The sequence below is a fragment of the Ambystoma mexicanum genome, chromosome 10 (assembly GCF_040938575.1).
Source record: "Ambystoma mexicanum isolate Mex_15411 chromosome 10, UKY_AmexF1_1, whole genome shotgun sequence".
In the NCBI taxonomy this organism is placed as follows: Eukaryota; Metazoa; Chordata; class Amphibia; order Caudata; family Ambystomatidae; genus Ambystoma; species Ambystoma mexicanum.
Genome location: NC_090932.1, coordinates 331,920,463 through 331,938,290, shown reverse-complemented (window position 1 = coordinate 331,938,290; position 17,828 = coordinate 331,920,463). Strand labels below are relative to the sequence as shown.

The window sequence follows — 17,828 nt, the reverse complement described above, 5'->3', positions numbered from 1 at the left end:
TACCTTGGTTGTGTAAACGAACTGGTCAATGAATTTTCCATCCCCTGCCGCGCTCTGAAGAGCAAAAACATGTTCAATCTTCACTACCGGAGACATGTTACATTTCTGAAGGTCCAGGCCTCCCTTGTGCATCAAGATTGAAGGTGGAATTGATTTGCGAGCAGCAGCGGTTTTCCAGGCTATTTTCACAGGGGGCAACTCTTCCTCGTCCACGCTCCCAAGCCTCCTCTGACTTTGTCTCCGCACCTCAGTGTTTGGAAAAGAGAGAGTGGGTGTGAGTGGAGATTCTGGAGCAGAGGTGGGACTAGGAGATGGAAAGGTTGCCGCCTCAAAAACACTACTCTGGTCTGGCTCACTGCTTGAGACAGACTTTGATCTTCGAGTCTTTTTAGTCTCCACTTTAGTGGCAGCAGTCTTTTTTGTTTCAGGAAAATCCTCAGGCTCCTCGTCCACATAAATGAAGGTGTATTGCTCGATTCTATCTTCTCTGCTCATTCTAAGTGCTTTTTCAGCATGGGCAATTCCAATCTCCCACTGAGCCTTCTCCCGCTGTGGTCTTGGTTTCCGCATCTTAAAGAGAAAGAAAGTTAGTTAGACTAACTATAAAATATTGAAGGTCAGCAGGTTAATACAACATTTTCGTGTACCCTACTACAATCAAAGCAAACAGGACAAAAAGTATTAAAGTCTTATGTAAAAAAAATCTAAAAGAATGAACCTTTCATCATTTTGAAGCAGCGGCAACAAAACGCAGCAGTCAAGTAGAAGTTGCCCTCACTCCCTACGAAGCAATCAATAAAACCTAGAAGTGCCAAATGTACAAATAACGCTAAAACATTGCACTGTAACCATAGAAGTGGTGTAGGCAGATATCTGTACCACAGTAAAAAGGGAATATGTTGAAGACACAGATCAATGCCACCTTGTCCCTGTTCCATTACCATTCCCGATCCCCGGTTTACCTAGTTAGTAGCTACAATGTAACCCCAGGGTTTTGCTGCAAACATCCTCTGATCTATCCTGCTCATCGACCTTGTTTTTTTACACTTCACGACACCTTCCTATAGTTATGTTTTTGATCTTGGGCCCAAAACTTAGTGGTGCACACCCCACGAGCCTCAGCCAACTGCATCCATACTTCTTTGTGCTAGACCCATAAACTTTGTGCTCCCTGTCAGGCTTTAAAGAAATGTGCATTTCTTATGCAGCGCATTTTTAAACCAATCAATATAAAATGCAGTTGTCAACCAAGATCTGGCCTCCAAAGTAATCCAATGTAATTCAAGATGGTTGTCATACTTATTAATACCAAGCTCAAGTAAATCATTGTGATCAAAACTGACCTTTCAGATTATCCACTGGACCACAACTCTAAAAGGTTCAGAATGCATATGGAATACAAATAGGCAGCCTAAACTAGAGAATATGCAATTATTCCTCATCAGTGTCCACCATTAGATCCACCTCAAACCCAGAAGTGAAGTAATGCCCAAGCTCTTTGCTGAACCTTTACATACCTACAAAGCACTATCAAACATTTTTTAAATCAACTTCACCTCCACATTCAATTCAGGTCCAGAGACTTGAGACAATAGCCCATACTCTTATAAAGATTCACTGGTTCAATTTCTGACTAGCCACAATCCCCGCTACCAGCTTCTCCTTATATTAAAGCTTTCCCCAGGCTCACCCAGGAAAGTGCTTACAAACCAAATCTACAACTGTTTCAATAAAGATTTTACCTGGGTTAAAAACAACTCCTTACAGATCTACTTCGAAATCCCTTAACACCAAGATCTGAAATATTTGTGGCTAGAAACGAACCAGGCATGGTATTGTTTTTATTTTTTATTGTATTGGACATGTGTATGGCGCTATACACATGTGTTTCCGGGCGCCACAGGACAAGGGGATTTGGGGGCTGGGTGGGCATGGGAATCATATGAAAAACAAGAACAAAGACCGTCCGAGTGTATGACAAGGTGATAAGGGCAAGAGGGGTGGCGGAGGGAGAAGTTCAAGAGTGGGGGAACCCCACGGGTGGGGGCGGGCCAGTGCTATTCAAGCCAAGGCGGCTAGTGCCATGGGAAAGAGGGGCATAGGGGAGGAAAAGTGATGTGGACACGAGGATTGGGTTTGGATAGTCTGGGAAAGGGAGGCCGAGGGCAAGTGCTGGTGAAAAATACTGGAGGAACTGGTAGGGGATGGTCTGGTCCCTGTATGACTCGGAGGAGACCAGGCCCCATTCGCAGCGGCAGGTGGAAAGTTTAGCACAGGAGGGGGGAGAAGGAAGGAAGAGGAGAAGAGAAAGGTCTTGAGAAGTTCCCAGAACTTCAGACGATCCAGCTCAAGTCTAAGGGGGGGGGAGGGTAAGGCTGTTCCAGATGGAGGCACCAGCTGAGGAGAGCGATCTACCTTCCACTCTCTGCTTGCAGAAACAGTTGACAAGAGCCAGAAGAACAAAGGGTTCCGGTTGAGCAGTATTTTGGGAGGGAAAGCTGGATGTAGAAAGGTCCCAGGCCACAGACAGTCTTGTGGATGATGCAAAGGGTTTTGAATTTGATCCTTGCAGTCACTGTGGGCCAGTGGAGAGATTTTTGGGCTAGAGAGTTGCAGTTCCTGGGCTTGAGGCCAAAGATAAATCTTGCAGTCCTATTCTGGATTAGTTGGAGGGGTAAAGGAAGGAAAGAGGAAGGTTGAGGAAGAGGCTGTTGCAGTAGTCAAGCCTAGAGAGAACCAGGGCTCTGGAGACACTGAACTTCTGGGGGAAGGTGAGGAAAGGTAGAATGCCCCTGAGGAGATGAAGTGGATAGTTGGACTTCTTGGCAACGTCGGTGATGTGTGGAGAGGGGAGAGGGGACTCAAAGAGGATCCCAAGTTTTTTTTCCTCACAGGTGGATGAGGGGTGGGACCCAAGGAGTCTGGCCAGAGAGTGAGAGGGGAAACTATTAACAGGCATCTCAATGAGAAGGATCCCTGTCTTGTTGGTGTTGAGGCAGAAATCATTGGCAGAGCACCATGCCTGACTAGCAGTCAGGCAGCAGGTATGAGGCAGGAAGAGGAGGTGGTGGTGGGGGAAGGCAGCCGGAAAGAGGAGTTGAAGATAATGTGGGTCAGATAGATGCTAAAGAACCATGGCAATAAGATATAGCACTGAGGGACGCCACAGATAAGCGTGAGGTGGGGGAGAGAAAAGGACCCATTTGAAGTTGGGAAGGTCTGTTAGAGAAGAAAGAGGTAAGCCACACAAGTGCTCTGTACGTGATGCCTGGGGTATCACAGAGACGGGTGTTAAGGGAAATTAGCCTTAGAAGAGAATTCTCCCTACCTATAGAGTCCCCCAGCATCTTTGCTGGATTTGAAGGGTTTATGTTTTTTCTCCTGCTAAGAATGGGACCCTTTTTTCCCCACTCTTAGGCAGATTGCTAGTGTGTGTTTTAGGCTATCTTGTGTGCCTCTGGTCTATGGGGTTCTTCTCACCCTCATAGGAATCATTGTTTTAACATGTGTGGTACACAGCACCCTCTGTGCCGTACCACAGGGGTGTCGTAGCGACCCACAAACAGACTCCATACCCTGTGATTGACTACTGTCTCCCATGGCATGTAAAGTCCCCATTGACTTTACTAGTCAATTATGAACTAAACCAGTACAACCCATCTTACTATGGAAGTACTGGAAAGGGTTAATAGTTTTTCCTTAACGTTCATTTTCGAGGGGGTACCGTACAGTCCCTCTCTCAAAAGTTTGTGGCTGGTGGCAGTGGTTACTACTGTAAATATTCGACCGCAAATATTTACCTATGAGATTTTCCCATTGTTCGAGGTTACCACTTTTACTGACAGCCTCTAACATACCGCCGGTTTATCTTAATATTAACTTTACTCCGGTAGGTTTTTATTGCCAGAACTTTGATTATATTTCTTTCGCTTGTCTTTCTCTATAATCCTAACCCAGGTCAGGGATCCTTTGTTCGTCTTTTTTGGCGGGCTTCTGCACAGAAGCCCTCCTCTCGGTGCCATTGAGTCTGGGGTATACCGGATGTGTGGGAGGGGGAATAGGCACCCTGGAGTGGGCTGCCTACGCAACCCAAGTCACACTCTGCCCTGATAGGCTGGGGGGGGGTTCTCCCGCCAGGAGAGCCACCCCACTGTGTGAGTGACAGCTAGGCTGTATGAATGGTGGTGTTGCTGCATAAAAGCAGGGTCTTGAGGACTGGAGGACAGGACGTCGCCTCTGGAACTAAGAAACCGAAGATGAGAGAAGCTGAAGACATCTGCAACGACAACCACCGGTGAAGCCCTGCTGCAGATCCTCACCACTTTTCTCCAACGACTTGAGAAGATCTTCCTCTGCAAGTGTCTTCTTCCCTTGAGCTGGTGGGGCCAACCAGTTCGCCAATCGCCTTCCCGGACCTGCTTTGGTCGAATCGACAGTGGCAAGCACTAGGAGACCGGATAGCCAGGCATCCGTCCGCCCGGACAGCCATTTAAAGGAGTGTACCTTTTATTTGTTTTGGCAGCACCGCAGCTGGTTTCATCCCTGGGCAGTGCAGTAACTCAAACCTTACTCCACGACAGAATCTCCCTTCCTCTGCTGGATCCCCCGAACTGCAGGAACTGCCAGGAACTACTGCCACCGCAGGAGCCTCTTCCACTTTTAAGGTACATTGTTCTGCCGGGCCTCCCGTTTCGTTGGGTACTGCTAAAGGTATTTTAAATCCTTTACTTACCTACTGGGTTACTCAATCCTTTAACATTGGCTTTCACCTTCTGCAACCGCCTTTTCGAATCGTTAAAAAAAGAAGACTTGACTGCAGTTACTAGAATATTTTGCTCCTGGGCACATTGCCCTGTACCATTGACTCTGGCACAGGCCTATTGACGCTGGCTAAATCTGTTACAACTGCCTTCTCTAGATTGCTTCTCACCTAGAAATGTGTTGGTGCACCTAACTCTTATAACTACCTTTAACTTCCCTCTTTATTAACTTGTGAAGTGCCATTTTGCTCTGTTTTCACCTCAGTATTGCATATGCTAAAGTACTACCTTGCCTAACTTGTTCACAATCTTCTTGGGAAGTGTTGCTGGTGTGTTAAAGAGTATAAACCTGTATAACTTGTCCTTTCCCTCCCTTTTGAGAAATTGATAGAGTGCCATTTCTGCTTGGTTTTCACTGTGCCGTTTTGCTCAGTTTTCACTCTTGCTCAAACTTGTCTACAATTTAAATAGGGAGTTGTGCATACTTTTCTTGACTGATTTAACTTGCTTTTTTAACAGTGATTTGTGTGTGAACATCAGAGTGTGTAAAATAAATATATATTCTTTTTGATACAAAGCTTTGGTCAGTGTTTCCTTGTTCCATAGCATTGTAGTCCTAATGTGTAAACCCTGAATAATGCTCATCTCCCTCTTGAGATAAGTCTGACTGCTTAGCCACAGCTACCAACTAAATGTGTGGTACAGTCTGATACCAAAAGGGGTATATTGCATATACCTGTAGTCTTAATCTGTAGTGCTCCCTAAGGGAATGGCACAGGAGTCTGCCTAACAATGGTTTATGAGGATGGAGTGGTTGGCATGTCAAAAGCAGAGGAGAGATTGAGGATCAGAACAGAAGGAGAGTTAGAGTCCAGATTAGAGAGTAGGTCTTCTCGGGTATTCAGGATAGCAGTTTCAGTGCCTCTGGCTGTACTGAAACCAGACTGGTGGTCATGAAGGCAGCCAACCATTTCGGTGTGGAGGGTCAGTTGGGGGATGACCAACTTCTCCATGTGTTTGCCCAAGAAAGGGGTGATGGAGATACATTGATGGACAGCCGGACAAGAGGTGTCAGCAGACGACTTATTAGGAGAGGTTGCACAAGGGAGTGCTTGAGGGGTTGCGGTAAGGAGCCTGTGGCAAAAGAAAGGTGGCAGAGGTCAGCCAAGGCAGGGCCAAGAGTCGATTTTGTCCTTGATGGTTCTTGAGCAGCAGGGTAGCACCGGTTTAGAGGAGACTTGCTTAGAGAAGACAACTCGAGATCTCATCCGGTGCAATGGGGGAGAGGAAGGAGAGTATGGCGAGGACAGAGGGGGGTCCAAGGCGGTGAAAGAAGGAGGGGGGTGAAGAGAGGGAGCAGATGATAAAGAGGACAGGATGTCAAGAGTTTTGGAGGCAAAGTAGGAGGCCACTGTGGAGCATAAGGCCTGAGAGGGAGGAGGAGAAGAGGAGACTGGTAGGGTTAGCGAGTTCCTTGCAGATTTTAAAGAGTTTTTAAAGAGTTCAGTCGGGTTGTTTTTGGCTCCAGAGATACGAGCTTGGACATGAGCTCTTGTCTTGGAGCAGATGGAATGAGCTATCAGAAGAAGCAGCAGACTAATTCCAAAACATTTTGGGATTTAATCACACTTAGACCAACCTACAGGATGAAGCCTAGCAAATTACAACTCAGTCGTGTTAGTGAAGGGCTGGGTAGCACATTTCTCTCCGCTTTATAACTCAGTTAATTCCACTGCTTAACTTGAAGAGACAGTGTTGGAAGGGCCAGCTGGTCAATCTACACCTGAAGTGGTCTCCAAATTAAATCTTGCCATCAAACAAAAATTGACGCGCTGTCCAGGCCTGGACGGCATTCCGGATGACCTGTTCAGGTAGAACTATGGGCACCAATCCTTGCCATTGTCTTCAAAACAATGATTGACTGAGAGCTTTCCAATCTCCTGGCAGTCAGCGAACCCAGCGTCCTATAGGACCATATCTTTACTAGACTCAATGCAAAATATTTGGGCACATGCTACTTGCAAGACTGGAAGCTAGGCTAGTGGATTAGCAGTTCCTGTCGCAAATTCTATTAGGATTCTGATTCGGACCAGGTACATCCGGACAAGCTTAAAACCTTTTTGCGGCTGGCTCTATATATAAGGTTGGAGCCAGTATACCTGGTGTTCATGGACCGGAGAACGGCCTTCAAATACGTTAATCGGGCAAAGTTGTGGGTCGTGCTCAGGTCCCTGGACTGTCCAGCAGAATTGAAAAGGCTTCCGATCAATCTGCACAGTAATACTAGAGCTTGTGTGCAGAGGCATTGCTGGTGGGTGGGGGGAGGGATAACTGGGCTATAGCCCCAGATCTTTTGGTTGTAGCCCTGGATAGAAGCTCAGGGGTTACAAACAAAATGCTAGCTAGCCCAGAGTCTCGCCATTCCCGACATTAGCTTAGCCCTTGATCTTTTCCAGACCTAGCAACACCCCTGCTTGTGTGAGGAGTGGTGACCAAAGAGTTGGAATTATTATTTTGCAGTTAATTCAGGTGTGAGACAGGGCAGTGTCCTGGCCCCTCTCCTCTTTTTACATAAATGGGCTATATGAGACTTCAGTCAACCTGAAGAGAGATGTCCTGTGGGTGAGGAATTGCAGTTTACCTGTGCTTGCGTACACCGATGAGTCTGCTGATTGCCATAAATCCTAGAGCACTGCAGCGCCTTATCAAGGCATGCACTGCTTTATGAATAATCTTGACCTCCAGGTCAATGCAGGTAAATCGGCAGGAATGGTCCGTTCGCTTGCAAGGCGACGTGTTTCGATGCCCAAAATGTATACCAACAAAGTAGTATTCCTTTGTGCAATTATAATTATAATTTTCTTTTATAATGCGCTTAATACCAACAAGTGGTTTCTAAGCACGGGATCGGGATTAGAACATGTGTTGCACTACGTTGTCTTGCTTCCAAGACAAATGTGTTGCCCCTGAGCTCCCCTTGCTCCCCTAAGGCAATTAAACCACCTTGGGATCAGCTTCTCAAACAATGTACTCATCGCTGACCAGTTTGTTGGTTTGTACTCTTTGAATGTGTCACATGGTTGTTTATTCAACATTCTTTAAGTCCATTTATAAAAAAAAATATTTCTGGAATTGATTAATTAGGTTATGTGTATGATTTGTTGTTTTTGAATTTTCTCATCAATCTTTTGTGGTAAATATGTTTGTATCTATTAATACAAAAGCCCTGACGAAGACCTGTGCATGTAAGGCTGAAACACGTGTTGGCTGAGGCTACATAGTCCAGAATAACTGTTGATTTACGAAAACCTATTAGTACTCATTATTAAGTAGTTAGTCATTAGAGACCCTAACCATTTAGAGAGCGGCGCATTGGGTTGATAAGAATATTAATCAGTAGATACCTTATTTTAGTGACATTGGGCTTTCAGTCACATTCTAGAATCCATTATATCTATCATAATTAGTGGTTTTAGGAAACAGATTGATTAGTAATTAAAATAACACTTCTGGTTATATAAAAGGTGTTGAGCGCAGTGGAGAATAAGCCCATTTTTGAGTTCGGCACATGGATATGTGTTTCCAGACTTCCCTTTAGGCATTACAAGGGATGTTTTAAAAGGCCTCCAAATCCCTATTAAAGAAATCTTAGTTCCCATACCAAATCTTTATGGAAATACAGCAACAGTAAGATGTGGCCAAGGCGGGGAAAGAACAAGATCATTCCCAGTGAAAAATTGAGTCTGCCAGGGGTGCGTTGTCGCACCCATGCTTTTCCTAATTTATGTAAATGATCCGATACCAAGAAATTCAAGCTTAAATACAGACGCTCGTAGTATTGCCAAGCGTAAAGCCAGTATTTTGATGTATGAAGACAACACAGTTTTAATCTCGAGGACAAAAATGTATAGCCTAACAGATGGCAACACTCAGACTTTTGTAAAGAGACAGGTCTGTTAGTTAACCATTCCAAAACTGTTGTAATGGTGTGATATTCCAGATGCAAAATGATAACATTTCTATTAAAGTGGAATTTAGGCAAGTGCATGTTTCCGACTACTTGGGGATAAGATTCCAAGACAAAGTACATTGGACTGCCCATTTAACCAAGCGCAACCTTTATATGAAAAGACACCCAGGTGTGATCCACACATTAAACACACAATCGGGCCACTGCCTTCCCCTGTATTCGATATGTACTGAGCTCAGGTCCGGTCAGCTGCTCTGTAGGACTGAATCATAGGGTCACAATGCACCTCTGCCCTGGTGATAGTGGAATATTAATTTGTAAAGAAAACACGTAATGCCCCTAATAGCACACCAATAGTACTCCTCTGAATGGAAACTGGGGTGAGAGTCCTCAGATTTGTGGCATCAAGAAAGCCCTTATTTTATTGGTTTTGTCCGAATTAAACAAATGATTTAACCTTTTATAAGGACATCTTCTATGATGTAGTAATTGTAGGTGAATCTACCAATGGGAAATCATGGATATGGTATAACATCTATGCAACCCATTAGATAAAATAGGGTTGCTATCTTCTGTCTGATCAGCTATCAGACAGCTATCTTCTGTAATCACAGACGCAACTGAGAATGATGAGGTCCAAGCTTGATACTTTAAACCAGGAGACAATGATCTTAGTCTCCGTCAACTGCTTGATTTTTGCAGGTTACCTACTTTTCAAGTTTGATATGGCCCCTGAAACTTCTAATATGTACCCAAGCCTGAAGAGGGCACTTTTTTAAAATAAAATTCAGACAATGTTTTACCTGTGGCACAATTTACCTACAAACAGCCCCATGATTCCTCCAAATTCTGCCTATTCTGCACTTCAGAAGTTGAATCAGACATGCACTTTCTGCCATTTTGCACGGCTTCTGCCGGACTGAGAAAGAGATGGCTTTACCATGTCTTTTTTAAACAACACACATGTCATGGCCAACCACAGGGACGTAGTACGCAAAGTTCAGTTTTTTATTTTTTTTTACAAAAAAAGCCATGGAGAATCTGGGTGAAACAAACAATTGTACTACCAGAAATTATACCTGTACCTTGATTTTATATGACAAATGTTGCTGCTATTTTTAATATAATGTTTTATAGTATACTTAAAATAAATTTTGTTGTTCTGTATACTTAATCTAAATGTATTTGTTTTCTTTTCCTTCCGTTTTATATATTGTATGTGTTTTGTACTATGCTTTTATGGGCACTGGCCCAAAATAAAGCCGATTGATTGAATATACACCCACTAATCAACTGACCCGATCAAGGCAAGCAGACTCCATTTACATGCCACCTTCCAAACTGCCACGGCAAAATTTACAGGGGGCGAGTTAAACAGTAAACCATGGAGCAGACCCCACACACAGGTAATTAACTCATCAGGCCACCTCTGACAGGACTTTATTTCTTGGTACAGAAAGCTCAACAAAGTAAAGCTGCAAATGAACAGGAGCTGCTAATAAATGTTGAAAAGCAGAGCTGCTAAATGCACTTGCTCTATACCTTCTACATTGGTCAATTAAATTGATCAGTGTTAAGGTATGCCTCAATGTACATATTCAATTTTAATCAAAATATTTACACTCCAACAAGAAACTGCACAACCCACGGAACATATCTGCAAATGTCTTTCATAGCTGGCTAATTTCCCTGTAGCCACCTGGCAGAGGAGAGCATAGAGTCGGTACCACGAAAGTGCTATCAAGTCACACTGCAAAGAAAAAGTAGAGCCCATTTAAAGAGACCGCACTGAATTCTCCCTTTGCCCCCAATTTCACCCGGTGCCTACAAGCAGACATTCTCGTTGAAACTTAGTGTGTTCTGCAGTATCTGTGATTGTGGTTGAGCGTGTTGTAGGGCACCGTCGGATCTAATAACAGCCAGTAGTTGCTTGGATTTGTATAGAAAGGGCAAAACCATGTCCAAAATATCCAAGAGCATCGTTTCAGTCCCTTAGATGATCAGAAACTGGATCAGTGGTCAAGGAGTGTGATGTTGATTTCACATTGCCTCTGAAGTTGTAATTATTCTCGTCAGGATTTTGGGTTCAATCTGGAGATTCTGGGCTGAGGGTGCTTTTTGATGTCTTTTCTTTAGTTCTAGTTCTAAAAGGAACAAGTTACTTACCTGTAACTGTTGTTCTCCAGCATGGGTCTGGCATGGACTCACATGCTCATGAATATTCCCAGTCGTCAGGCTCGGAATCCTCGGTAAAGAAAAAAGAAATCCGTTTCAGTTTCACTTCTGAACTGCCTTTCTCCTAACAACCAGTGACTGGTCTCTAGGTCATACTGCGCCCCAGCCAATGACTGCCCCCTACCAAAACCCCTCCTCTGGCAGCCAGCTTCAGATTTGGTAGCACGTAGGACCAAGAGAAGTGCCGCAGAGGGGTAGGTGGAGGGATTCGCATGTGAATCCATGCCAGACCCATGCTGGAGAACACCAGTTACAGGTAAGTAACTTGTTCCTGCTCCAGTATGGGGTCTGGCATGGATTCACATGCTCATGAATAAAGAATAGTGGCAACATTAAGCATCTCTTACCTCCTCACTAGGCTCACCTTTAAGCGAACAGGTTGCGCAGCACTGCCTGGCCGACTCTGGACTCCTCCCTGGAATCCCTGTCGACGCACTAGAACTTTGTGAAGGTGTGCGTCGACCTCCACTTAGCAGCCCTGCAGATATCCAGCAGGGGCACACCAGACAGGAACATCGTAGTTGCAGTGATCGCTCTGGTCGAATGGGCTCTCGGAGGCCAGACAACGGTCAGTTTACAAACCAGTGACAATGGGTGATGCAGCCGGAGATCCATCTAGAAATGGAAGCCTTGGAGAGGGCCTTCCCATGGTTCACAGGGCCAAAGTTCACAAAAAGCTGTGACGTCTTCCGAAAACCTCATGCTGTCCACATAGGACTTGAGCGCTCTAGCCACATCCAGCGAGTGCAAAGTCCTCTCAGACAGCGACAAAGGCGTTGGGAAGAATACATGTAACACCAAGGGTTTGTTTAGATGAAAGTCTGACGGCACCTTCGGCATGAAGGAGGGGTACGTCCGTAGCACCACCCTCGTCTCATGGAATGTCAAGTAAGGAGGTTTACAAGAGGGCCTGGATCTCTCTCACTCGTCTTGCAGAGGTGATGGCCACAAGAAATGCTCTTTTCCACGACAAAGATTTCAGTTGCGCCGAATGCATAGGGTCGAACAGTGGACCCATGAGCCTAGTAAGCACCAAATTGAGCTCCCACGCCGGGGTCGGAGCCTCCACCGGCGGAAACAAGCAAAATAGTCCTTTGACAAACTCCTTGACCAAACGATGCGACCATAAGGTTGATCGTCCAGGAGATCTGGTGTAGCGGGAGATAGCTGCCAGATGAACTTTGATGGAAGCATGGGCCAGTCCTGCCTTGGCCAATGACAAGAAATAGGGAAGCACCTGCGGAGCAGTGGCTCGTAGAGGGTTGATCTTCCGAGTACATTACCAAACGGCGAACCTCTTCCACTTGTGCCCATAGCATTTGAGAGTAAATGAAGCTCTGGTTTTGGCGAGCACCTCTATACAATCCGCTGGGAGATCGTAGCCCCAAACTCTAGTGCTGCAGGAGCCAGGCCTTCAGGTTCAGCAATCCTGGCTCGTGGTGCAGAATCGCACCTCCTTCCCTGGCGAGAAGATCTGCATCCGCCAGAAGCTTGACTGGAAGGGACGCTGACATGTCCAGAAGGTCCGGGTATCATATCTGTCTCAGCCACGCCGGTGCGACGAGGATCCTCCTGCACCGGGACAGTGAGTTGACTGACTAGTTGAAGAAGCCACGGCAACTGAGGGAACGCATACAGAAACAGGCCATCCCAGGGGGAAAAAAAAAGAATGTGTCCCCATGCTCCCCGGCTGGGGAAACCTGCTGTCAAACTTCCCGCACTTGGTGTTCGTTGCTGTCGCAAACAGATCGATCTGCGTGATCCTCTTGGTCCTGCCGAATTTTCCCACTCATGGCAAGAGCGCAGCTCCCTGCTGAGAGAGTCAGCGATGGTGTTCTTCACTTGTGCTAGATGAAACGGGACAAGGAACATCCCCTGGGCTAGGGCCCAGTGCCAAAAGTCCTGCGCCTCTTTGGAGAGCGCCGGGGATCTGATTTCCCCCCTGCTACCAGATGTAGAACATCGTGGTGGTGTTGTCCGTGAAGACCCGTACCACTTTGCCCTTGAAGGACGGAAGGAAGGACTTGAGGGCCCAAAACACTGCCTGCAGCTCCAACACGTTGATGTGCATCGACTTCTCCTCCGGTAGCCACAGGCCTCTTGCATGAAGACTTCCGGGAATGTGCTTCCCAATCCTTCCTGGGAGGCACCGGTTGTGACCATCTCCTGATTAGGTGGGAACTGGAAATCCGTACCCGCGGACAGATGAACAAGTTACTCTCTTACCTGGTAACGTTCTTTCGATGGGATGGTCCGACGACATATTACATATCTATGACAGTAATCACCACAGCTGTCCTGCTCTGGAAAATCTTCGGCGTCTGCGTCCTGCGTCGATGACGTCGATACGCTGCCCTCGAGGACCTCCTCCGACGGCCGACGTTCGTAGCCTCTGTTGTAGTTTTTCCCCAGAACGTGTGCCACCATTCTTCTGCCAGTCTGACACACAAAGCCTTGTGGAAACGTAAGCTGCAATCGCATAAGAAATTCTGTAGCGGGGAAGGCAGGGAGGGAGCGATATGGAATATGTCGGACCATCCCATTGAAAGAACGTTACCAGGTAAGAGAGTAACTTGTTCTTCGAGGGGATTGGGTCCTCCGACGTATTCCATATCTATGACAGACTCCCAAAGCAGTACCAATGCAAGGAGGTGGGAAAAGAATTTAGAAAACAGAAATTTAGCATGCCCAATCAAATTGCAGAGTAAAGGATCGCCTTGCAAAAGGCCAGATCCTGCCCCCGGATGGAATTGAGGGAATAGGGACGTACAAAAGTATGTACCGAAGCCCAGGTGGCTGCATCACAGATTTTGCAAATGGGAACACCCCTCTGCAGAGCAGTAGAGGCAGCCATACCCCTGGTAGAATGGGCCCGTAAGCCGATCGATGGGTCCTTACCCGCCAAGTGGTAACACTCAGAGATAGCCAAAATAATCCAGCGAGACAAAGTCTGTTTCGTCACAGCCTGTCCCAAATGCTTTCCAGCGTAACCAATAAAGAGCTGATCGTCCACTCTGACCAGGGACATGCGTGAAATATAAAAGCTTAACGCTCTCCTAGGATCAAGCCTATGGAGCCTCTCCTCTTCCTTACCAGGATGTGGAGGAGGATAAAATGCCGGAAGAACAACCTTCTGGCCTAAATGAAATTCCGACACCACCTTCGGAAGAAAAGGACGACGAACTCTAAAGACAACCCAGTCCTTATGAAACACAGTGAAGGGTGGCTTAACTGAAAGTGCCTGTAACTCACTCACTCTGCGAGCGGAAATGACTGCAACTAAAAATACAGTTTTCAGAGTTAACAGTCTCAAAGGGCAAGAATTGAAAGGCTCAAACGGAGCACCCATCAGAAACTTGAGAACAAGGTTTAAATCCCAACCGGGCACCTGGAAAGGTGACGGAGGGAACACATTAGTGAGCCCTTTCAGAAACTGAGAAATTAAAGGAAAGTTAAAATAGGAACACTTCAGACGAGCGCTTAGATATGGACAGCGCCGCCAGGTAACCTTTAAATGGTACCCACTTGAAGGCACCTGTGGGCCAAAGAAAGCAAAAAAGACAGAACCATGGGAATTTCACATGCAAAAGGATCCACATTCTTAACCCTGCACCAGTCGCAGAACTTTCTCCAACGGCAACGGTACAGGGACTTTGTTGTGGGCCTTCTTGCCGAAAGCAACACCTCCATCACGTCTTCAGGGAGGTCCCAATCCTTATACCTCAACCTTTCAGAAACCAAGCATGAAGGTTGAGAGACCGGACCTCTGGATGGAGAACCTGACCCCCCCCTCCCGTGAGAGCAGATCGTCTCGGTAGGGAAGACGACGTGGAGGGCAGATGGACAAGTCGAGAAGGTCCGGGTACCACGTCCTCCGGGCCCACGCCGGAGCAATGAGGATCATCCGGGAACCGAGCCTCTGTAACCTCCGCCGCACTTGTAGAATGACGGGGACTTGAGGAAACGTGTACAGCAGTGGGAATGACCACTCCACCAAACGTGTCTCCTAAGGCTCCGTTTGGAGGAAATTCCCGCAAGCAGAACCTCTCGCACTTCCGGTTGACACTGGAGGCAAAGAGATCCACTTGAGGGGTCCCCCAAAGGGTGAAGATCTCCAAGAGAATCTCCTGAGCCAACTCCCACTCATGAGAGATCGCGCTCTGCCTGCTCAGAGCATCCGCCGTCTCGTTTTCGTCTACTGCCAGATGAACTGCAGAGATCGAAACTTCCTGCTGGATTGCCCAGAACCAGAGCTGCATCCCCTCCCTGCACAGAGGAAGTGACCCTGCCCCCCCCCCTTTTTGTTAAGGTTGTGCATGGCCACCGTGTTGTCCGTCAGGATCAGGACATTCTTTCCTCGCACAGTCGGCAGAAAAGCCTTCATGGTTAGCCTGACGGCCCTCAGCTCCAACAGATTGATATGGAGTCTGGACTCCGACAGAGACCAACGACCGTTGACTCAACTTGTTGGCATGAGCGCCCCATCCCGTGAGGGATGCGTCCGTCACAATCGTCACCTCCGGCCGGGGCAGCCAAAATGGAGCCCCCCTCATCAGATTGCCTTCAGCGGCCCACCACAGAAGGTCGTGGGCGACCGAAGATGGCACCTGAATAGGGTCCGACATCCTGCCGGAGGACTGAGACCACTGGAGCTTGAGTGCCCATTGCAAAGATCTCATCCGCAACCTGGCCTCTGGCACCAGAAGAATGCAGGATGCCATGAGGCCGAGCAGTCTCAAGAACTCGAACGTTGGGAGGGTCTGGGCAAGTTGAAACTTGTGCACCATCTGCTGAATGTGAAGAGCCCTCACCTGGGGAGGGCAACACTGCCCCAGGGACGTGTTGAGCACTGCTCCGATGTACTGGAGCCTCTGAGTTGGTGTCAAATGGGACTTCTTTAAGTTGAGGGAGAAGCCCAGCTTGTGGAGGGAGTGGCAGGTGGCTGACAGATGATCCAGGACTTGCTCGGGAGAGCGTGCCCTGATCAGCCAATCGTCCAGATAGGGTTAGACGTGAATCCCCCTTTCCTGAGGTGTGCTGCTACCACTACCATGAGCTTGGTGAAGACCCTCGGGGCGGAGGTCAATCCGAACGGCAGGACCCGAAACAAAGTGCGAGTCGCCAACTGCACACCTCAGGTACATGTGCTTCGGATGGATCGGCACATGAAAATAAGCGTCCTTGAGGTCGAGAGACACCAACCAGTCCTGAAGTTGAAGGGCCTGGAGGACTTGAGAGGAAGTAACCATCTTGAACTTGTCCTTCCTGAGGAGTTTGTTCAAACTGCGCAAGTCCATGATGGGTCTCAATCCCCCGTCTTTCTTGGAAATCAAAAAATAAGGGGTATACCATCCCTTGTTCCTCTCTGCTACAGGCACCAGTTCTATGGCGCCTTTCTCCAGCATGGATTGAATTTCCTGCGCAAGGAGCGGATCCAGACTCTTCAAAGAGATTCCCTGGTGGATTGCCTTGAGGCCTTTGCCGGAAAGGAAGACAGTAGCCGTGGGTTATGATCTCCAGAACCCACACATCTGAAGTAATGGCACGCCACTCTGCAAGATGCTGCGCCAGCCTTCCCCCAACCGGCGAACCATGGGACATGGCCTCATGACTGAGCTGAAGCGGCTGCGGCGTTGCCTGAGGGCAAAGAGGCAACAGCCCGAGCGGCCTTGGCACCTCGAGTACCTTGTTTTCCACCTCTGGCACTCCTACGGTGGCCCCTTTGACTGGCAGCTCTTCTTGCTTTACCAAAGCATGAGTAATAACGAAAGGAACCTCCCCTCCATTGCTGTCCCCTAGAACGAAAAGGCGGAGGTTGTCGAACTGCAGCGCCCAACGACTTCGCTGCAGCTTTGGAGGTCTGCAACCTCTCAAGGCTCTCGTCAGCCTTGCTGCCAAAAAGATGTTGCCCGTCAAAGGGCATGTTGAGGAGCCAGGCCTGCATATCAGGAGCAAACCCCGACTTCCGCAACCACGCAAACCTGCGTATCACGGTGCTCGCCGCCATGGACCGGCTGACGCAATCTGCCATCTCCAAACCCGACTGAACGGCCTCACACATAGCATCCTTGCCATCCTGAACCATGGCAAGGAAACCATCCCGTTCATCCCCTTCGGGAATATGTTCAGCCACCAAAGAAACAGTTTCACAGAGTGTGCGCGAAACGAGACAAGGCACAAATGGAGCTGGCCGCCTGAAGCGCCATACCCCCTGCAGAACACACTTTCTTCGCCCAGCCGTCAAAACGCTTGTCGTCCCTATCAGGAGGGATGGTAGGGTACGCCACCTGCTTTGCTGGGACCGTAGCCGCCTGCACTACCAAACTCTCCTGAGTAGAGGGTCACTACTAGCTGGGTGGTATTTTCGCGGCAAAGACTTGCTCACTGCCGGGAGACGCTGCCACCCTTCTTTGCAGAGCCATATGGAATGGCAGTACCGGGTCAGTTGGTGGACCAATGTCGAGGATATCCGTAAAGTCATCCTGAACAAACTCCCCTGGGGGAGCAGACCAACCCAAGTACTCGGTGACCCGTGAAATAAGCCAGCAGTACAAAGAATCGGCATGAGTGCCAGACTCAGGCCTACAAAACTCCACCTCCGGAGAGGTGTCCAGCCCACTAGCATCAAGCAGGGACTGCCTCAGGACCTCAAACTGGCTATGGCTCGAGAGAATCTTGTCAGGCACCGTGTCAGGCACCATGCCATCATCACAGCCCTCATCCACCTCTGAAATCAACTCCAGATGGCGGTAAGAAGGCACAGAACTGGAACCAAAGCCATGCTTGACCTTGGCCAGAGCCTTTCTAGGTGGTTCCCCCGAGCCACGGGGTACCCCCGTCGACACAGCCCCGAAAGGCGTCGA

At 47.9% G+C, this 17,828-nt stretch overlaps 1 protein-coding gene across 3 annotated transcripts in view; it reads right to left on the bottom strand.

Moving 5' to 3' along the window:
* The window catches only part of NSD3 (nuclear receptor binding SET domain protein 3), a 2,619,674-nt gene that overhangs the window by 2,042,300 nt on the left and 559,546 nt on the right, over nt 1-17,828 (bottom strand). For all 3 annotated transcript variants that reach the window (XM_069617934.1, XM_069617935.1, XM_069617936.1), the window contains exon 6: nt 4-570. In XM_069617934.1, coding sequence (XP_069474035.1) covers nt 4-570 — 567 coding nt within the window. The remainder of the gene's footprint in view (nt 1-3; nt 571-17,828) is intronic.